Source organism: Glycine max, chromosome 18 (genome assembly GCF_000004515.6).
Source record: "Glycine max cultivar Williams 82 chromosome 18, Glycine_max_v4.0, whole genome shotgun sequence".
NCBI classification, from domain to species: Eukaryota; Viridiplantae; Streptophyta; class Magnoliopsida; order Fabales; family Fabaceae; genus Glycine; species Glycine max.
The window spans coordinates 12,264,914-12,281,376 of record NC_038254.2 but is presented as its reverse complement, the minus strand read 5'-3'; the positions used below and the strand labels follow the sequence as shown (position 1 = coordinate 12,281,376).

Sequence of the window (16,463 nt, the reverse complement as noted above, 5' to 3'; positions counted from 1 at the left end):
TTTTTGTTTGTACACATAAATGTAAAGATGTACTTTTGAGTCTTGAACATATGTTTAAAAAAAAGTTACGTCAACTATGGTATTTAAAAGGTTCTTTTTTTATTGTTTACACCCAGTTTATTTTTAACTAATATTATATTTTTTTAATAAAATCTTTGTCATACACATAATTAAAAATCAAATCCGTGGCAACATATTTAAGAAACCAATTTATCTATTAAATATGCTAAAGTTTGTTGGGATTAAATGATTTTTAATTTTTTATTTACGTAAGATGCAGAGTGCTTCTAATCGCAAGTTCATGATATCTTAATAATACATTGAACATAAACATCTCACTCTGATGTTAACGATTATGTGTAATATTAATGTGTTTCGCTCAAACAAACATGTATGTTTTAGTTCGCGTTCAAAGCTCAAAACTTATGTTAAAAACGTGAAAGTCTAATAACATGTTTAGATAGCTACCAAGAATTAATTCAAAGATCCAAAATAATGGTGAAACATTAAAAAAGTAAAAAATTACTATTTGTTACTTTGGAATTAATTCTAGGAAAATAAAATCTGATCCATGCATGCTATAAAACTATTGGAAGTAGCTTTTGCCTTAAACGTAAATAGTGAACGTATTATTTGACCTGATGCAGTTTCAAATGCCCTAGTACGGTCTCTTGGAAGCATCTCTCATGAGTCATGAATATGTGTCAATTTTTTTTTTCCACAGCTATATTACTATCTTCTTAATAAAAACAAAGAGGGGTAGCTACTACTTCTCAAACTATAAAATCTTGTGTGAATATATACATGTCACAAGGCAAATGATCATATTCATTTTTTTTCAACAGTACATTGAAAGTACTAGTGATTACAAAATTTCAATAGGCTTGGCTCATGGGCATCAAAAATAATATATACCCACCACTAAGGCAATATTATGAGTGTGTTTGAACACCAGTTTAATTTACTTAGCGAACAAGGAGAGGGGCTGTTGCTGATATTCCCGTGCAAACTAAGACATACTGGCCACATGCTCTTCACAGTGTGCTGCTTGTAGACCTGATGGGGGGTTGTGATTCTCTCCAGTTACTTGAATATTTCAGTAAGTCACAAGCCCATTGTGTCTATATCTCTCCTATTGAAAAATTCTAGTAAGCATATGAGAACCACAAGTCCATTGTGTTTATATCTCTCTTGTGGAAAAATTCCAATAAATAGAGGAGTATTTTCTCCCCTTGGGAGTGTTTACTGTTTGAGTAGTTAGTCTGTTTTTCTGTTTTTGTTGTATTATCTCTCCCACAGACAAAACAAATTAAAAAAAAAAACAACAGCTGAATGCTGAACATGGTATATTGGTACGAAGATTTTATGTTATTTTCCAGGAGGAATTATAGAAATAATGCATACTGCAAAGAAACTAAGGATGTGTGTATTTTATTCCAAAACTATTTGATGTTGACATGAAGTCCCCAATCCAAATATAGAAAGAGGATAAAGTCACTTTATAACTGGATTGTTACACTCAAAGTGATTAACAGATCCTCTTGATTGTTGATAACTATTGTTGTCCAAATTCATTTCCCAAAAAGTGAAGTCCAATGTACAGTGTACTTACATTCTTACAAATACAACCAACAAATACCCCTTTTGACAACAGAAGGGCTATTTCTTTGAATCATTTCTTTTGAAGAAAGCCACTTTTAAAAAGAAGTCTTGATAAAAATCCCGTGCTCGCATTATCAGTGTCCTTTGCTTTGGCACTGTTTAAGTTGCTTATGAGAGACCAATGTGTTTCAAAGTCAGGCTGATAGCCATTTTCCTGCATGGCTTGCAGGAGCTCTGATGCCTTCCTAAGATTCTTTTTCATGTGATAACTCTTAATTACAGGGCAATACATTTTTCTGGTTGGAGTTTCACCTCCATGACTCATGTCCACAAGGAATTGTTCTGCTAGTTCTGTCTTCCCATCTTGGCAGAATCTATGGAGAAGCATTTCCACTGTATCAATTCTTGGTTTGAGATTCCAACTCAACATCTCAGAATAAAAATTCAAAGCTATGTCCAGTTTATTTTGTGCACAGAATCCATGAATGATAAAATCATAACTGGTGGAAACTGGAATGTTATGCTTCTTCAGCATTGTGTTCATAAGATGAACTGCCTTGTTCAATCTTCCATGCTGGCAAAAACGCTTGATAAGGTAATCATAATTGATATTATCAGGATTTAGAGATTCCTCTCCCATCCTGTCCAAAAAGGTTTCTGCTCCTTGTATATTACCACACAGAAGAAGGCTTTCAACAATAGATGTTTGAATGGAAGAATCATGCATCCAGCCTCTTAATCTCATTTCTTGACTCAACTCCAGGGCTTTTTTCAGATTCCCAGCATCACACAGCTTGCTTATTACCTTCCTCAAGCCGCGGTTACTTGGTTTAAGTCCCTTTGAAATCATGGTAGTTAGATAATGCAGAGAACTAGATAAATCTCTACATTGCAAGAAACCATATACAACAAAATTATGACCAACTTCATCAAGTACAACTTTCTTCTCTTCCATTTCAGTTAGTATCTTATTAACATCCAAACTGTTTCCATCTTTCAAAAGATAGAACATAAGAATGTTATATATGATAAGCCCATCAAGTGGACATTGTGCAAGCAAAAGGTTCTTTAAGCTCAGTGCGAACTGGACTCTACCTTTCCTACAAACCAATCGTACTAAATTCTTGTAACTTGTGAGGGATAGCTCCCAATCTTTTCTTATTGCAACACCCAGTAGCTCCCCCACTTTTCTCAAGTCATTAACTTGGCAATGGCCCTGAATAATTATGTTACACAGTTCATCATCTGGAGTTAACCCTTTAGACAAACATATCATGGAACAGAGTGTCAGCTTTCCCCGTGCTCCCCATATTGCAAAATCCGCATATCAATGCACAATCTGCAGCATGAGAAAATGAAGGCTGCTCTTTTAAAATGATATCTTTTAAAGCAATAGCTTTGTGATATCTATGAGCCTTGCACAATTGAGGGATTAACAAGACTGAAACATCCAAACAAGGTGCCAAACATCTATCCAGCATATCATCCAATACTGTAAAGGCTAGAGAAAATATTCCCTCGTTGCATAAACCCCTTATAAGATGATTATAATCAGTATGATCCAAGTTGAAACAAGGTTGCAGTTGTTTTAAAACTACAAGTGCAGTGTCAGTAAGACCTGTACTAGAAAGTACTTCTAGAAATACATGACATATATCAGACTTTAGATAAAGGTATGATAAAAGCATGATTTCAAGAAATTGTGATGCTTCCTGAAGCATTTTCCAATGGCAGATATGGACTAGAAGACATTTAAAGTCCTCCAAACCTGGTAACCATTTATTTCTACAAGCAACATCCCAATAATAACTAAAGTCCTTCATGTTTCCTTTCTTACATAAAGGCATTAATATGGCAGTATATGTCTCATTCTTGACATGAAATTCGTTTTGAAGCATTCCATCTAGTATAATTTTTGCTTTGGAAAGCAAGCCTTTCTTGCTGTATGCCTGTACAACCAAATTGAGAGTTTCTGGGTCGAGTTTATGGGCAGACTTTGGCATTTGCTCCAAAAGCTTGGTCATTGACTTGATTTGTGAAAGAGATGAACAAAGTTGTCTCACTAAATTTGAAAATTCAGGAAATAGCAATTCTTGTCCCCAACAAAGCATTTCTTCAACCAAAACCAATGCATTTTTCAGGTTACCATCGCTACATTCCTTCCTTACAAATGAATTGAAGTTGGGTACCATGGATTCTTCAAGATCCAAATTAATGTGTTAGTCATACTCATCAACATCTGTATCCAAATAAAGTCCATTTCCAACCTCATCAAAGAACTCTGTTTTCGAAAGTCCCCCATCATTGTCTCGTTTCAACTTCACACTCAAAGGGTCCAAGCCCAAAATCAGAAAAGCCATGGAAATCGTATTCTCCATCAAAGCAAGCTTAATCAATCCACGGTTCTCCATCTCATGAATCAAACTTTTCACTTCATCAAACCGCCTAAACTTACAATAGCCCGCAATAAGGACTCTGAAAGTCGAAATATCAGGCAGTATCCCCACTCAATCATCTCATCAACAATGTCCCGTGCATGATCCAACATACCTAACTTAAACAACCCACTTATAAGAGCATTATAAGTATACACATGCGGCACAAAGCTTTTCAATAGCATAACTGACAAACAACTCAATGCATTTCTCGTCTTCCCTTCGCGACAACTCCAACCAATCAATATCCCATAGGTTACTTCATCAGGACTAAAACCTAAACTCTCTAGCTCTTGCAGAAACAACCCGGCCCTTTCTACGCCATAACTGCTACACAACGAATTCACAACTCTATTAGCAGCCGTCACACTAGGGGCACACTTCACCTCAACAAAGAAACTAAGCAAATCTTTAAAGTCCCTCTTCTCACAATATCCAAACGCAATCTCATCAAAAACCAAACTACTAACCTCAGAATTAAGAACCAACACCTTCTTCACCATGTTCCTTGCTTCCTAAATCTTCCCATCAACGCAAAGCTGCACCATAACCTTCTCCAACACCTTCACTTCATCACCACTCAACGGTACTCCCAAATCCACGAAATCAAAAGCCACCCTAGATGCAAGACACATCCTCTTCACCTTCACCAAGAGATCAATCAAAACACCATAACAATCCTTCGAAGGAACCTTCCCTCGACCCTTCATAACATCATACACAAAAACACCCTTTTCCCAATCTCTCGCAGCAACATGCCCTTTAACGAGTTCATAAAAAATCTCATTACTTTCCAACGCGAAGAGCAAGTCCTCGGCTTCTTCAAACAACCGCACTTGCACGAGAAGAGAGGCCATGGTTTCAAGGGACTGTGAAGGGTGCTTGGAATTCAAAGCCACGTTTTTGTGAGCACCCCATTTTAAAATTTCCCACAAAGATCGAACCTTTTCGACAGTGACGCTGTGGGACTGGAGAGCCTGCAGGAGTTGCAGCACGTGCGAGGGGCCCTACGCGGGGAGCCTCCAGCACGTGCGAGTGGTTCCGGGGATCGCGAGGGAGAGCTTCAATAAGTGGGGTTTGAGAGAGGAGGCATTGTTGTCACCGACCCCCTTTTTTTTTCCAATTTAACTCACCAATTGAGTCACCCTCTTCTTGCAATCTAGTTATTTGAGACACTGACCTTAAAATTGGATGTTGACGGTTAATTGTTCACATTGATGGTCACGTGCCATGATTTTATTGGACGTAAAATAGGTGCACGAAATTAATCCTCATTGGTAATTTTTTTTTACCTCAAAACCATAAAAGCTTCTCCCTGTCATCACTCTAAAAGGTTCTTTTGTAAAAACTTACCTCAAAATCCCTAACCTTGGATTTTTGCAAAATCCCTAACTCGTAAGCTTCTTCCTCTCGCTTTAACCCAAAGCGAAGCAAGCTCCTCATCCTATTTGTAAATTTGTGGTCATGGTCGCAACAACCTCCTTGTCACATTTTCCATGTCGTCGTATACCTTTGATCCCCAAACTCGCATGATGTGTTTGTGTAGTGTAGAGGCTCCATTGGTGACATCATGGACTGAGGATAATCCAGTGAGACATTTTTATGGTTGTGGTTCATATAAGGTAAGGAATAATGTTTAGCGTTGGTTATGTTTTGGTTTGTGTATTGATTTTTGTGTTTATTTTGCCCATGTAGGTTACAGGTAGAAAAAGGGTGTTCATTTTTTGAGTGGCACGATTCACTTGTCAATAGTCGTGAGAAGAGAATCATTGTAGCATTGATGAAGAAGGTTGATGAATTGAAGGTCAGGGAAAAAGGTTTGCAAAACAAGATCAGTGATATGAAGATGAAGGGAAAATTTTTAGGGATTGGATTGGTTTTGTCTTAGGTCAGTGTTTGCTTGTTGGTGTTTTTATTATGTAGTAAGGGAATGTGATGTAATGGTGGCAATTTGCTTGTTGGCGTTTTTATTATGTAATGGTTTAGGACGAAAGTAATAGTGGTAAGTTGCTTGTTGGTGTTTTTAGTTTGCAAATTGTAATTATTGAATGGTTAGTTAATGATAGAAGAGTTTATTGGTGTTCAACTTTGGTATTTATTTGGTGTTCAACTTTGTTTGGTTTTCATTTTTTAGCTGGTGCAATAATTAAAATTAGTGAATGGATCTATATTGATCCCATGGTTCAATTCTGTTTTGACAAAAAGAGGATAAATTCCATTTGCATATTATCATAATTGTTTCTTATTGCAGGGATGTAAAATATCATAAACCTGATATATGCATATAATGGGTCAATTTTGTTTGGACAAAGACGACAATTTCAAAGGCTTATACTAGAGTAACACTATTAGAAAATATGCTTTTAACATCGGTTATTTATGACTTTTAACATCGGTTTTTGAACCGATGTTGAAAGTACCGACGTTGATAGTATTATCGTTAACATCGATTTTTTAAAAACCGATTTTAACGTAAAATTACTTACATCGGTTATATAAAGTAAGTTAACATCGGTTTTTTGTAAAAAACCGATGTTAACGTTTTCAATATTAACATCGTTTTTTCTAAAAAACCGATGTTAACTGTCAACATTAACACATTCGCTAACATCGGTTTTTCCAAAAAACCGATGTTAATATCGTTAACATCGGTTTTTTAAAAAAACCGATGTTAACTGTCAAATTAACACATTCGTTAACATCGATTTTTCCAAAAAACCGATGTTGTTTTCAAAAAAAAAATTTAAATAATGTCTCTATTTTTCCAAAAAAAACCAAAATTTAACCTGTAAATTTAAAATCAAACCACACAGCACACAACATATATCATTTGCATTCTGCTTTCAAATAGGTTTTAGCGGAAAACTAGCTATCAACAAAGGTTATTCAATGTTAAAATGAAACAACAATTGTAAAAATTGTAATGCAAAGTATGTAAAGTAATTAAGTAACCTAAAGTTACATAGTTGCCTAACATCTTATGTTTGATTTCTAACTTTTAGATAATGTTGTGCCCACTGGATACGAAGCGCCTTGAATCTCTCTGCTTCTAATGGTCTAACTTCATTAAAATACTACATGATCAAATAAAAAAATAAATTAATAATGTAATAACAACGTGCATAATAGTAAGAGATTATTAAGTTAATCAACGTGCATGCAGCAATTGGAAGATATGATGTCCCATCCCACTCTTTACTCAAATCACAGATCCATAACAACAAAGTTTTATTTCAAGGAAATGAGGATATTCCCAAAAATCGGCCAACATAGCGGCTTTATCATTGCCGAAAACAACCACCTTGAATGTCAAACTATACACAATCAATGCAAGATGAGAGCCATATCCATATGTTCTGAACAATCAAACACATAAGTTGCAATATTTACTAAGGTTGCCAGCAAGTTAATACAGTAATGGCATTGAATCCTGAGGTACAAAAATAAATGTTCCCCCTATTTTCATCATTTTTTTTCTTTTCTTTTTTGTACGGTTAGTAAACCCCCTTAAAAGGAGGAAAAAACATCCTTTGGAACATGGAATGGGGTTTCTGTAAATAAAACAAAAAAAATCTAAAAATTTAAAAACTAATAAGTGAACTATTTTTAGTTTAGTGTTTGCAAGAGGGGCAACACTAAAACAACTCACCAGATTAATACCTGGAAAGCTATTTTTAAAAAATACAATGGCACATATTTTATGATTACCTTCCTAAATGGAAACAAATCCATCGAGATCCTAGCCGATCATCTCATGGGATCTCAATCTCACAAAAGGATGGATACTGTAATTTGAAGCCTTAGGAAAAGGTTAAACAGGGCTCCTGCATAAAGTATCATTTCCTTTTCCTTGTCTACATTTTATTTCCTACTTGCGTTTGATGAACATTTGGTGAACTTGTTGCTAAGCCATTGATATCCAGTTGTGCTTCAGATAAAGGTTCTGACAAATGCTTCCTTTTTCTAGAGCTTGTGGTTTTTAGAGTTTTTTCCAGTTGTGCTCCAAAGAAAAATGAAGACGGAAATTGATCTACATGCCATTACATACCAATATTGTGATTTTTTTCATGCTGGGAACAACAATTGCTTTTAAATTACAATGTCCATGCAATGCAATAATAAACAAAAATAGAAACATCCCGAAACAGAATATACCAACATGAGGCTAACACTGTATGAATAATCACTTTCAAAATATGGCTTACCTTTAAGATCACATAGGAGTCTCCAGTGAAAAATTTCCCATAAGAGGACTTTGGGACAGGAACTGGATTAAAATTCTCAATACGCCATATTTCAAGTCCACTATATATGGTTAAGGAAAATAATGCACAAGTACTGGACTACTGGGAACAGATCAAACGTTAAAGCATCAAATTAAATTAAGCATATGACGGAACCAAATGAAGCAGAAAACTTGAAAAAATCTTCTAAATATGAAAATCTTATAAATAGTGAAAAGTAGAATATGTTAACAAGAAGCAGGATACGCCTTTTGTCCAGCTCCCTGGAAAGCTAGATCCAAATCTCTCATGGAAACAGCCATAATATTCTTCTATTAACTAGTTTAAATATTGCAAAAAATACCCTGAAAGGAAACCATGAATGAATAGAAAAGCAAGATCAAAGTGTTAATTTTCTGAAGCTGACATACAAGTGGGAGAAAAAAAATGCAATGCTTCCCCCGAACCATTTCAACAAACAAATTCTCGCACAATGATTACTTTATTTAGACAGTAAAGGAATTTCTCAGGAGTTGGAATATATCATAGATAATGTTAGCATCATTAATTTGCAAGGGAAAGGCAATAGAAAGAAAAAAGGAAAAACAACAACCTAGGCAAATTGTAGCTATTATATATGTTCTTTCATCTACCATTAGAAATTCCAAGTAAATAAAGAGCTTATATACCTAAATTCATGTGCACAAGAAGCAGAGAAGAACAGCAACACATTCTTAAGCACGCCACTGTCAGCAACTACATATTTGCGGTTGTTCACAAACAAGTAAGCAAATTGCACTTTGAATATGCACAAATGCCTTTTCATAGCAATTTCTTAAATTGGACAAAAGCATAACAGAAAATTGCATCTTTTGTCACCATGTCCGTTCTGCATACCTACCTAATAGAGCTAAATATTTTGGTAGCCATCAATTGACATAAGTTTAAGCAGTGTGACACGTACATGAAAAAAAACACGCATCCTCACATTTGCTTCCAGCATAGGCTTTGCACTGCACTGTGCAAAATTTCACTAATGCGTGGAGAGTTGCCATTGGAAGGGAACCTTATTAATTCATATTCTACTATTCTAAAAGAATTGCCTAACAATATCCAATTACAAAACACACAGAGAAAGAGATGAAAGGAGCTAATATTCACCATTCAATCTTACATGCCTTTGGAGTTGGGATACAGCTGTAATTGGACACGCGTCATTTACCCTTTACACAAGTCATCTCTATTTCCTCCTCTCATTTATCCTTTCAAATTCTCATTTTTATTTTAACTCATAAATAAATAAATATATTATGGATTTTGTAGGCTGTAGATCATCAATATCCGTAAAAACTAATAAATAATTATTAGAAACCACTAGTGAAGCTCCGTGGTAAGTTCTACTATCCGAATTAACGTTTCGCAACTAACTTGAAACCAGCACTACTGCATTAGTGATTATTCCCTCAATTTCTTTCTCCAAACTAAATTCACACTCCATTCAACTCAACACGGTAAACGGCAGCAACATGAAACTAAATATTTGCATGGAATTTAAACTAATTCTAGTTCCAGCCACTGGTGAAAATAGTGAAGGAGGATAAACCCTGAGTGTGAAATCCACGCTTCCTTATCCGTTGCTACAACTCGGATAACATTAACTCTACTACACATAAACAACGAGTTAAGCGATAGCACAAATAATCATCAAATAATATTCGTAGATTAAAATGAAGAAAAGCATAAAACACCGATTACATTGTAGTTAATCGGTAGGTATGGAGTTCAAAATGCACCTTAATTGGAAAAGCCTAACCCTAGGAGAAGAGAAGAGAAGAGCGAAATGAACACGAAGGAGAGGTAAAGAGAGAATGAAATGGAAGGTACGGAGAAATGAGAACTTACGGTGAGGTACGGAGAAATGAGAACTTACGGTGAAATGGAAGCAGAGGCAGAGAAATGAGATTGAGAGAGAGAATGGACGGATAAAGCACGAGAGAAGAGAAAGTGAGGAGTGGACTGTGGACATATTGTTTTGTATTTGTGTACGTAAAAACCCCGTATGTTGAAGACAGCTCACTTTTCAATTTTTTCTTTACTTCTAATAATTAATAATTAATTAATTAATTCGTGTCATAGTTAATGCACTTATCTCATTTAGGGTGAGGTTTGTTTATAGTTATCTTTGTCGCATAAAAAAAATCAGGAATTATAAAATTAGTTTATGAGGTATATCTTATAAAATATTTATTAGTTAATATGTTAAAATTTGAAAATATTCTCTGTTCATGGAATAGTCTCTTTTAAAAAAAAAACAACTATGGGCAAATTTACGGAAGAGGGTTTCTTTTGAAAACTATTTACCGAAGAGGGTTTCTTTTAAAACAAATTACGAGGGGGGTCACTTCTGGACGTGGGTGCCGCCATTGACACTGGCGGGAAGTTTGAACCGCCAGTGGCAATGGCGAGATAGGGGGTGCCGCTATTGGCATTTGCGGGACAGGCTGACTAGGAGAGAGGGGGAGAGAGAGGGTACCGCCAACAGCAATGGCGGGATAGGCTGAGTAGGACAGAGGTGAGGGTACCGCCATTCCTCCTGGTGGGACATGCCTACGTGGGCAGTCCCGCCACTGGAGCCGGCGGGATAGGTCAAGTTGCGCCATTGGAGCTGGCGGGATAGGCTTGGCTCACGTGAAGGCTTCCAGGTCTGCACTTTGCAGGCTTGTAGTGTTTAGAAGATAGCTAGGCTCAAGCTTGCAGTGTTTAGGGTTTCCAGTTTCTGAAAAGCCTAGTATAGCATGTGAACGTTAAAAAATCTTGAACGTTGGGGTTCAAGTTTTCAGCTATAAAAAAATGGTTGAACTTCATTCTTTAGGCTTACATTTCTCCTTACCTTACTGAGTTTTCTTTCTCTTTCTTTCTTCTTGAGTGTGAGAGCTTATTGTGCTTGTTGTGCTGTGCTTGCTGTGCTGTGCTCGTGGTTCAAATTTCTTTCAAATTTAGTGCTTGTTGCTATGCTTTCATCCTTGTTGCTGTGCTTTCATCCTTCAAGTGCCCTTACCCTTATCTTGGACATAAATTCCTGGTAAGTATTTTCAAAGTAAATATGTTAATATATATTATAAGTTTAAGTTAGTTAGTATTAGTATTAACAAATATTCTAAGTTAGTTAGTATGTAAATAGTAGGTTAGTTATTATTAACAAAAGTTCTAAGTTTAAATTAGTTAGTATGAGTAGCTATTGTGTTGTTATTTTTTACGTATTAATAGATATTCCAATGTTAGGTTAGTTAGTATGAAAATATTATTTGGTTAGTTAGAATTAAAATTTTATTTAGTTATTGTATATATTGTTAGATATTATTTGGTTATTGTATATATTTGGTTGAAAATAATATTTGGTTATTGTATATAATATTTTAGTATTAGTAGTAATTACAGCATAGAATATTATTATTAATTTTTTTTATCAAAGAATGTTCATTTTATTATGAATTCTAGAAATATCTGTAAAATAAAATATATTCTAACTCAAGAAATATAAAGTTTTCTAAAATAATTATTCTTTCTTATCAACTTGTTTCAATTATTTTTCTAAATTTATTTTATTTGTATACTATACATATGTTCTATAGAATCTAAATTAATTGTATTCTTAATTATTCGTAGAATTAAAATATATGATGTACTTTTGCAGGGGGGTTGACAAACTAATTATTCTTATGAGTTTTAAATAAGAAATTATTTTATAACTTAATCTCTCGTCAAAAAAATTATATGAGTAAGTATAATTGAAAAAAATATTATATATTTGTTTAGTTAGTATAAAAATATTACGTGTATATATATTTAGTTGTTGTATATATTCTTAAATTTTATATATGTGATATTAGCTTTTGTAGTATTAGGTATATATTTAGACGAATGATAGTTTAGCCTAATAAATATATATACATGCATGATACTTTAGGATGACACACGTAATATTAGATTTTTTAGTATTAGGCACAAGTTAATATTAGCTTTAGGTATATATTTATAAATTTTAGACACATGTAAATTTTTAGTTTTTGTAATATTAAATATTTGACACTTAAATAAATAATTGTAATATTAGACACTTGACACACATAAATTTATCTTTTTAATATTATAATTTTGTATTTTAAATAAATGAGTTGATAATTTAATATTATTTGAATTAATTATTTTTAGTTAGAATGCTATATATATTATTTGTTAGTTTTAATTTGTAGGTTAATATTATTTGTTTTAGAAAATTTACGTGATTAAATATATGATACATTGTACATTATTATTATTTTTGTATATATATTGTTGAAATGATTTTTTGCATTTCAATATTTGTTTGTATTATAAATAATTTGTTAGTCCATATTTTATTCAATTATTTATTTGTTAATTATAGAAAAAAAATTACTAATAAATTAAAGTTTTCTTCACATGTATTTTAATTTATGTATAGAATATATTAAAAATTGGCTAGTTTGATTTTTTACAAATTTATTGTTATATATTTAAAGTTTACTAATAAATTAAAGTTTTCTTCACATGTATTAAATTTTATTTTGCAGTAGCAATGACATCTTCATCATCATCTTCATCACATATTAACATTAAGTCTGGTCCCATTGATACTGATGTATTATGGATGCAACCTAAGCATGTTTCAGAACATGTTTGGAATGGGGAAGAAGAAAGGAAATTACATATCAGACGACGAGCTGTCCCCACGTATCAAGGGGAAGAACAAATTCCAGAGCAAATTTTTTCTTTTCTTCAACAATATGGTTTCGGCTGGATCATCAAGATGGGATACTTAAAAATAAATGCCTCATTAATTAGTGTTCTAATAGAAAGATGGAGGCCGGAAACACATACATTTCACATAAGATTCGGAGAGTGTATTATTACTCTACAAGACGTCTCTGTATTGTTAGGTATAAGTGTGGATGGTTTACCATTAATCGGTCCAACAAATCTTGATTGGGCTGATTTATGTGAGGAATTATTGGGAGTCAGACCACAAGAAGGTGAAATTAAAGGTAGTGTGGTTAAATTAAGTTGGCTGGCTACCATTTTGATCAAATAAATAATGACGACGACGAAGAACAAGTACGAAGGTTTGCCCGTGCATGGATACTGAGATTCATTGGAGGTGTCTTGTTTGTTGACAAAACCAGTAACAGAGTTTCGCTAAGGTACCTTCAATTTTTACGTGACTTTGAAGAATGTGGCCGATATGCATGGGGAGTTGCCGTACTTGGTTTTCTATACAGAGAGATGTGCAGTGCCACCGATTATAAAACTAAATCAATCGAAGGTATGTGCATCTTACTACAATTGTGGGCATGGGAACGATGTCCAACCTGGCTCCAAAAAGGACTCCTCCCAAGTAGAAAATACACCACTAGGGCACAGGTCAGTCATTTTTAACAACGTCTTTCATTTCAATAGAATAAATGGTTTTAGGGTATATTAAATTTTATTCTTTGTAGGTGGCTGCGACGTGGAAACCAACATATCGGCAATGATGATGTGAAAGTTTATCGTCGCAAGTTGGATATTATGAAACGTCATGAGGTAAGAACCATGCTATTGTATTTGTAAAATAAAAAATTATATGTGTTATTTTACTACAATGTTCACAACTATGTTGTTATATGCAGTTTGTGTGGGAGCCTTACCCATCAACCGTTATATCATTTTTGCCTCCCATTTGTTTAGTCGGAAGTCTCGCGTGGTACGCAGTGGTGCCACTAATTTGTTTCCAAGTTATTGAGTGGCACCAACCGGACAGAGTGTTGAGACAATTTGGGATGCAGCAACCAGTTCCAGAGTCTCCTTCACAACCCTTAAACATTCATGGCATAACATTAAAAGGGAAACATGACGAAAATTGGGGGCAATTGTTCGCCCCAATGATTCATCAGTGGAATAATCGCCATGCATTTAGGGTCGGTGCTTATCCCCGACAAGAAGGCCTATTGAGCTTTAACTCGGACTACATGGTCTGGTATAGGCGAAAGACAAAGATGTTTGTTGACCCAGAAAATGCAAAGACGGCTACATTGGTATTTTTTAATTTTTTTCAATATTTAACTTGAACTTTTTTTAATGATGGCCATTAATTTTCTTACCCTTATAATTGCAGGCTGAAGTTGCGGAGACATTACAATACATGGTGTCTCCTCAAGGGAGGAATACATGGACAGTTGATGATCTCGTGCCTTATGTGGAAAAAATTACAATTTTATCCGAAGAGCAAGAGAGAGTCACTGAGCCAGTGTCACATGGTCCCGCATCAGAGCATCAATTTCCTGCACAACAGTTTCACATGCTTCAGTCAAGTATTGAAACTCAGGGCATAGACAGACGAAGGGACACTGTTGAAGCGGAAGAATATTCCCAACAAATGGCGGAGCGTGGCCATGGAATGTATTACACGCCACAAACATTTGCTGAGTATTCGACACAGATGTATCAGTATCCTTTTCAGGGTCATCACACTGATACTTCTGCAAGCCAGCAATCGTTCGGTGGTGTTGCGGAAACACAAGCTCATTTTTCATGGCCCACAATGACCCCTTCACAGCAATATCATGGCCCAATTCCAACACCTAATGCCCCATTAGGAACACAATGGAATGTACCGGGACAAATACCTAATACGGGTGACTTATTCGGTGTTGATTTGCGTCACGCATTTTCTGCGGAGGCTGACGAAGAAGAAGCGGGGAGGCATCGGGGCAGAAGAAATCCTGATCGCCAAGCACGAAGATGGGATCGACCATGTGGCACATCCTCACGGCATCATGGACACCAAAATGAATGATTTGCATGTCTCCGTTTATTAAGGCTTTGTTGTATATTTGTCATTTGAATTTCACACGTAATGTATGATATTCAGTTTATTAAGGCTTACTTATGGATACAATTTATGTCGCGTATCAAACTATAATAATCAATGAACCCTAAACCAAATAACTAAGGTAGCCAAAAGGAAAAAACTAATGTTTCTAAGTAACGATGAACATCAATGTGAACTAAACCCTAACCCATAAAACATAAAAACTAACCCATAACCCTTAAAATAGAAAAACTAACCCTAACCTGTAAAATATAAGTACTTACCCCTAAAATGTTTAGAACTAAACCCTAACCCTAAAATATAAAAACTAAGCCTAACCCTAAAAAATAAGAACCAAACCCTTACCCTTAAAATAAAAAAAAACTAACTCTAACCCCTAAAATGTTCAGAACTAAACCCTAACCCTTAAAATAAAAAACCTAACCCTAACCCCTAAAATCTAACCCTAACCCTTAAAATAAAAAAACTAAACCCTAACACTTAAAACATAAAGCATAAACCCTAATCCCATAGTTCTAAATACTAAAACCTAAGGCTTAGACCCTAAACACTAAACCAAAATACTTAGACACTAAACCATAATGACTAAGTCCATAGTTTGTCATTGTAGATAGTTAAAAAAAACTAAGGTAGACAAAATACTTAGACACTAACGTTTCTAACTAACGATCAACACCAATGTCACTCAACCTCGATTGATCCACTCCATTTATTTCAACTTCTAAATGTAATTTTATTTCATTAGAAGCACACATTCAACAAAAAGTAACTGACGATTTCATTGAAGACCAACAAGTAAATACATTGAACAAAACCTAAAGCAATACAAGTCAGTCATGTAACATACATAAATCAATTAAATGAATTACTCCCACGGTCAGATTGCATTGGACATCGGTGCCTATTGTGCCCTTCAGCTCCACATCTACTACAATTTTGTCAGTGGTCAGATGGTTCGACCCAATCCATCTCATTCCTTATCCTTGTTGATTTTGGCCGACCTTTCGCACGAATTATAGTTGGGTCAGGGATTAGTGTCCATGCCTCATCAGAAGGAGGAATTGCCGCTTCATTCCCAAGAGGCCACCACTGTGTGGAGTATGCTTTTAAGATGTACTCATTGGTGTAAACAACATCTATATATTGGTAGTAGTTCATGCTCACGTAACCACAAGCTGCAATAATGTGTGAACATGGATAGTGAAGCGCAGAATACCTTCCGCATTGACAATAATGGCCATTCAAGTTAACTGCCCATTTTTGTCCGCCACGTTGCGTTATAGGATTGAAGGTCTCCTCTGCTTCAAACCTTGT

General features: G+C 35.0%; 3 protein-coding genes and 1 long non-coding RNA gene across 6 annotated transcripts; 2 read left to right on the top strand and 2 right to left on the bottom strand.

Annotated features, from left to right (window-relative positions):
• Positions 1-1,672: 1,672 nt before the first annotated feature.
• On the bottom strand, positions 1,673-3,626 carry LOC100808060 (pentatricopeptide repeat-containing protein At5g15280, mitochondrial). Its single transcript, XM_026126841.1, has 2 exons — positions 3,440-3,626; positions 1,673-2,859 (listed from the first exon to the last, which is right to left on the bottom strand). Exons 1-2 carry the CDS (start codon positions 3,624-3,626, stop codon positions 1,673-1,675), a joined length of 1,374 nt encoding a protein of 457 aa, XP_025982626.1.
• Positions 3,627-5,533: 1,907 nt separating this feature from the next.
• Positions 5,534-5,925, top strand: LOC102663431 (uncharacterized). The gene is made up of 2 exons (XM_026126840.1): positions 5,534-5,659; positions 5,740-5,925. Exons 1-2 carry the CDS (start codon positions 5,534-5,536, stop codon positions 5,923-5,925), a joined length of 312 nt encoding a protein of 103 aa, XP_025982625.1.
• A 1,704-nt stretch (positions 5,926-7,629) lies between these two features.
• Positions 7,630-10,296, bottom strand: LOC102663216 (uncharacterized). 3 transcript variants are annotated; one of them, XR_001385993.3, is made up of 5 exons: positions 10,163-10,261; positions 8,950-9,016; positions 8,528-8,625; positions 8,243-8,342; positions 7,630-8,067 (listed from the first exon to the last, which is right to left on the bottom strand). It is a non-coding gene; the product is annotated as an uncharacterized lncRNA (long non-coding RNA). The 3 variants fall into 3 exon arrangements; XR_001385992.3 differs by lacking the exon at positions 8,950-9,016 and having other exon boundaries at positions 10,163-10,296; XR_001385994.3 differs by lacking the exon at positions 8,950-9,016 and having other exon boundaries at positions 10,191-10,289.
• A 3,960-nt stretch (positions 10,297-14,256) lies between these two features.
• On the top strand, positions 14,257-15,377 carry LOC121174001 (uncharacterized). Its single transcript, XM_041011905.1, has 2 exons — positions 14,257-14,352; positions 14,433-15,377. Exons 1-2 carry the CDS (start codon positions 14,287-14,289, stop codon positions 15,111-15,113), a joined length of 747 nt encoding a protein of 248 aa, XP_040867839.1. The 5' UTR covers positions 14,257-14,286; the 3' UTR covers positions 15,114-15,377.
• The last annotated feature ends 1,086 nt before the right edge of the window (positions 15,378-16,463 follow it).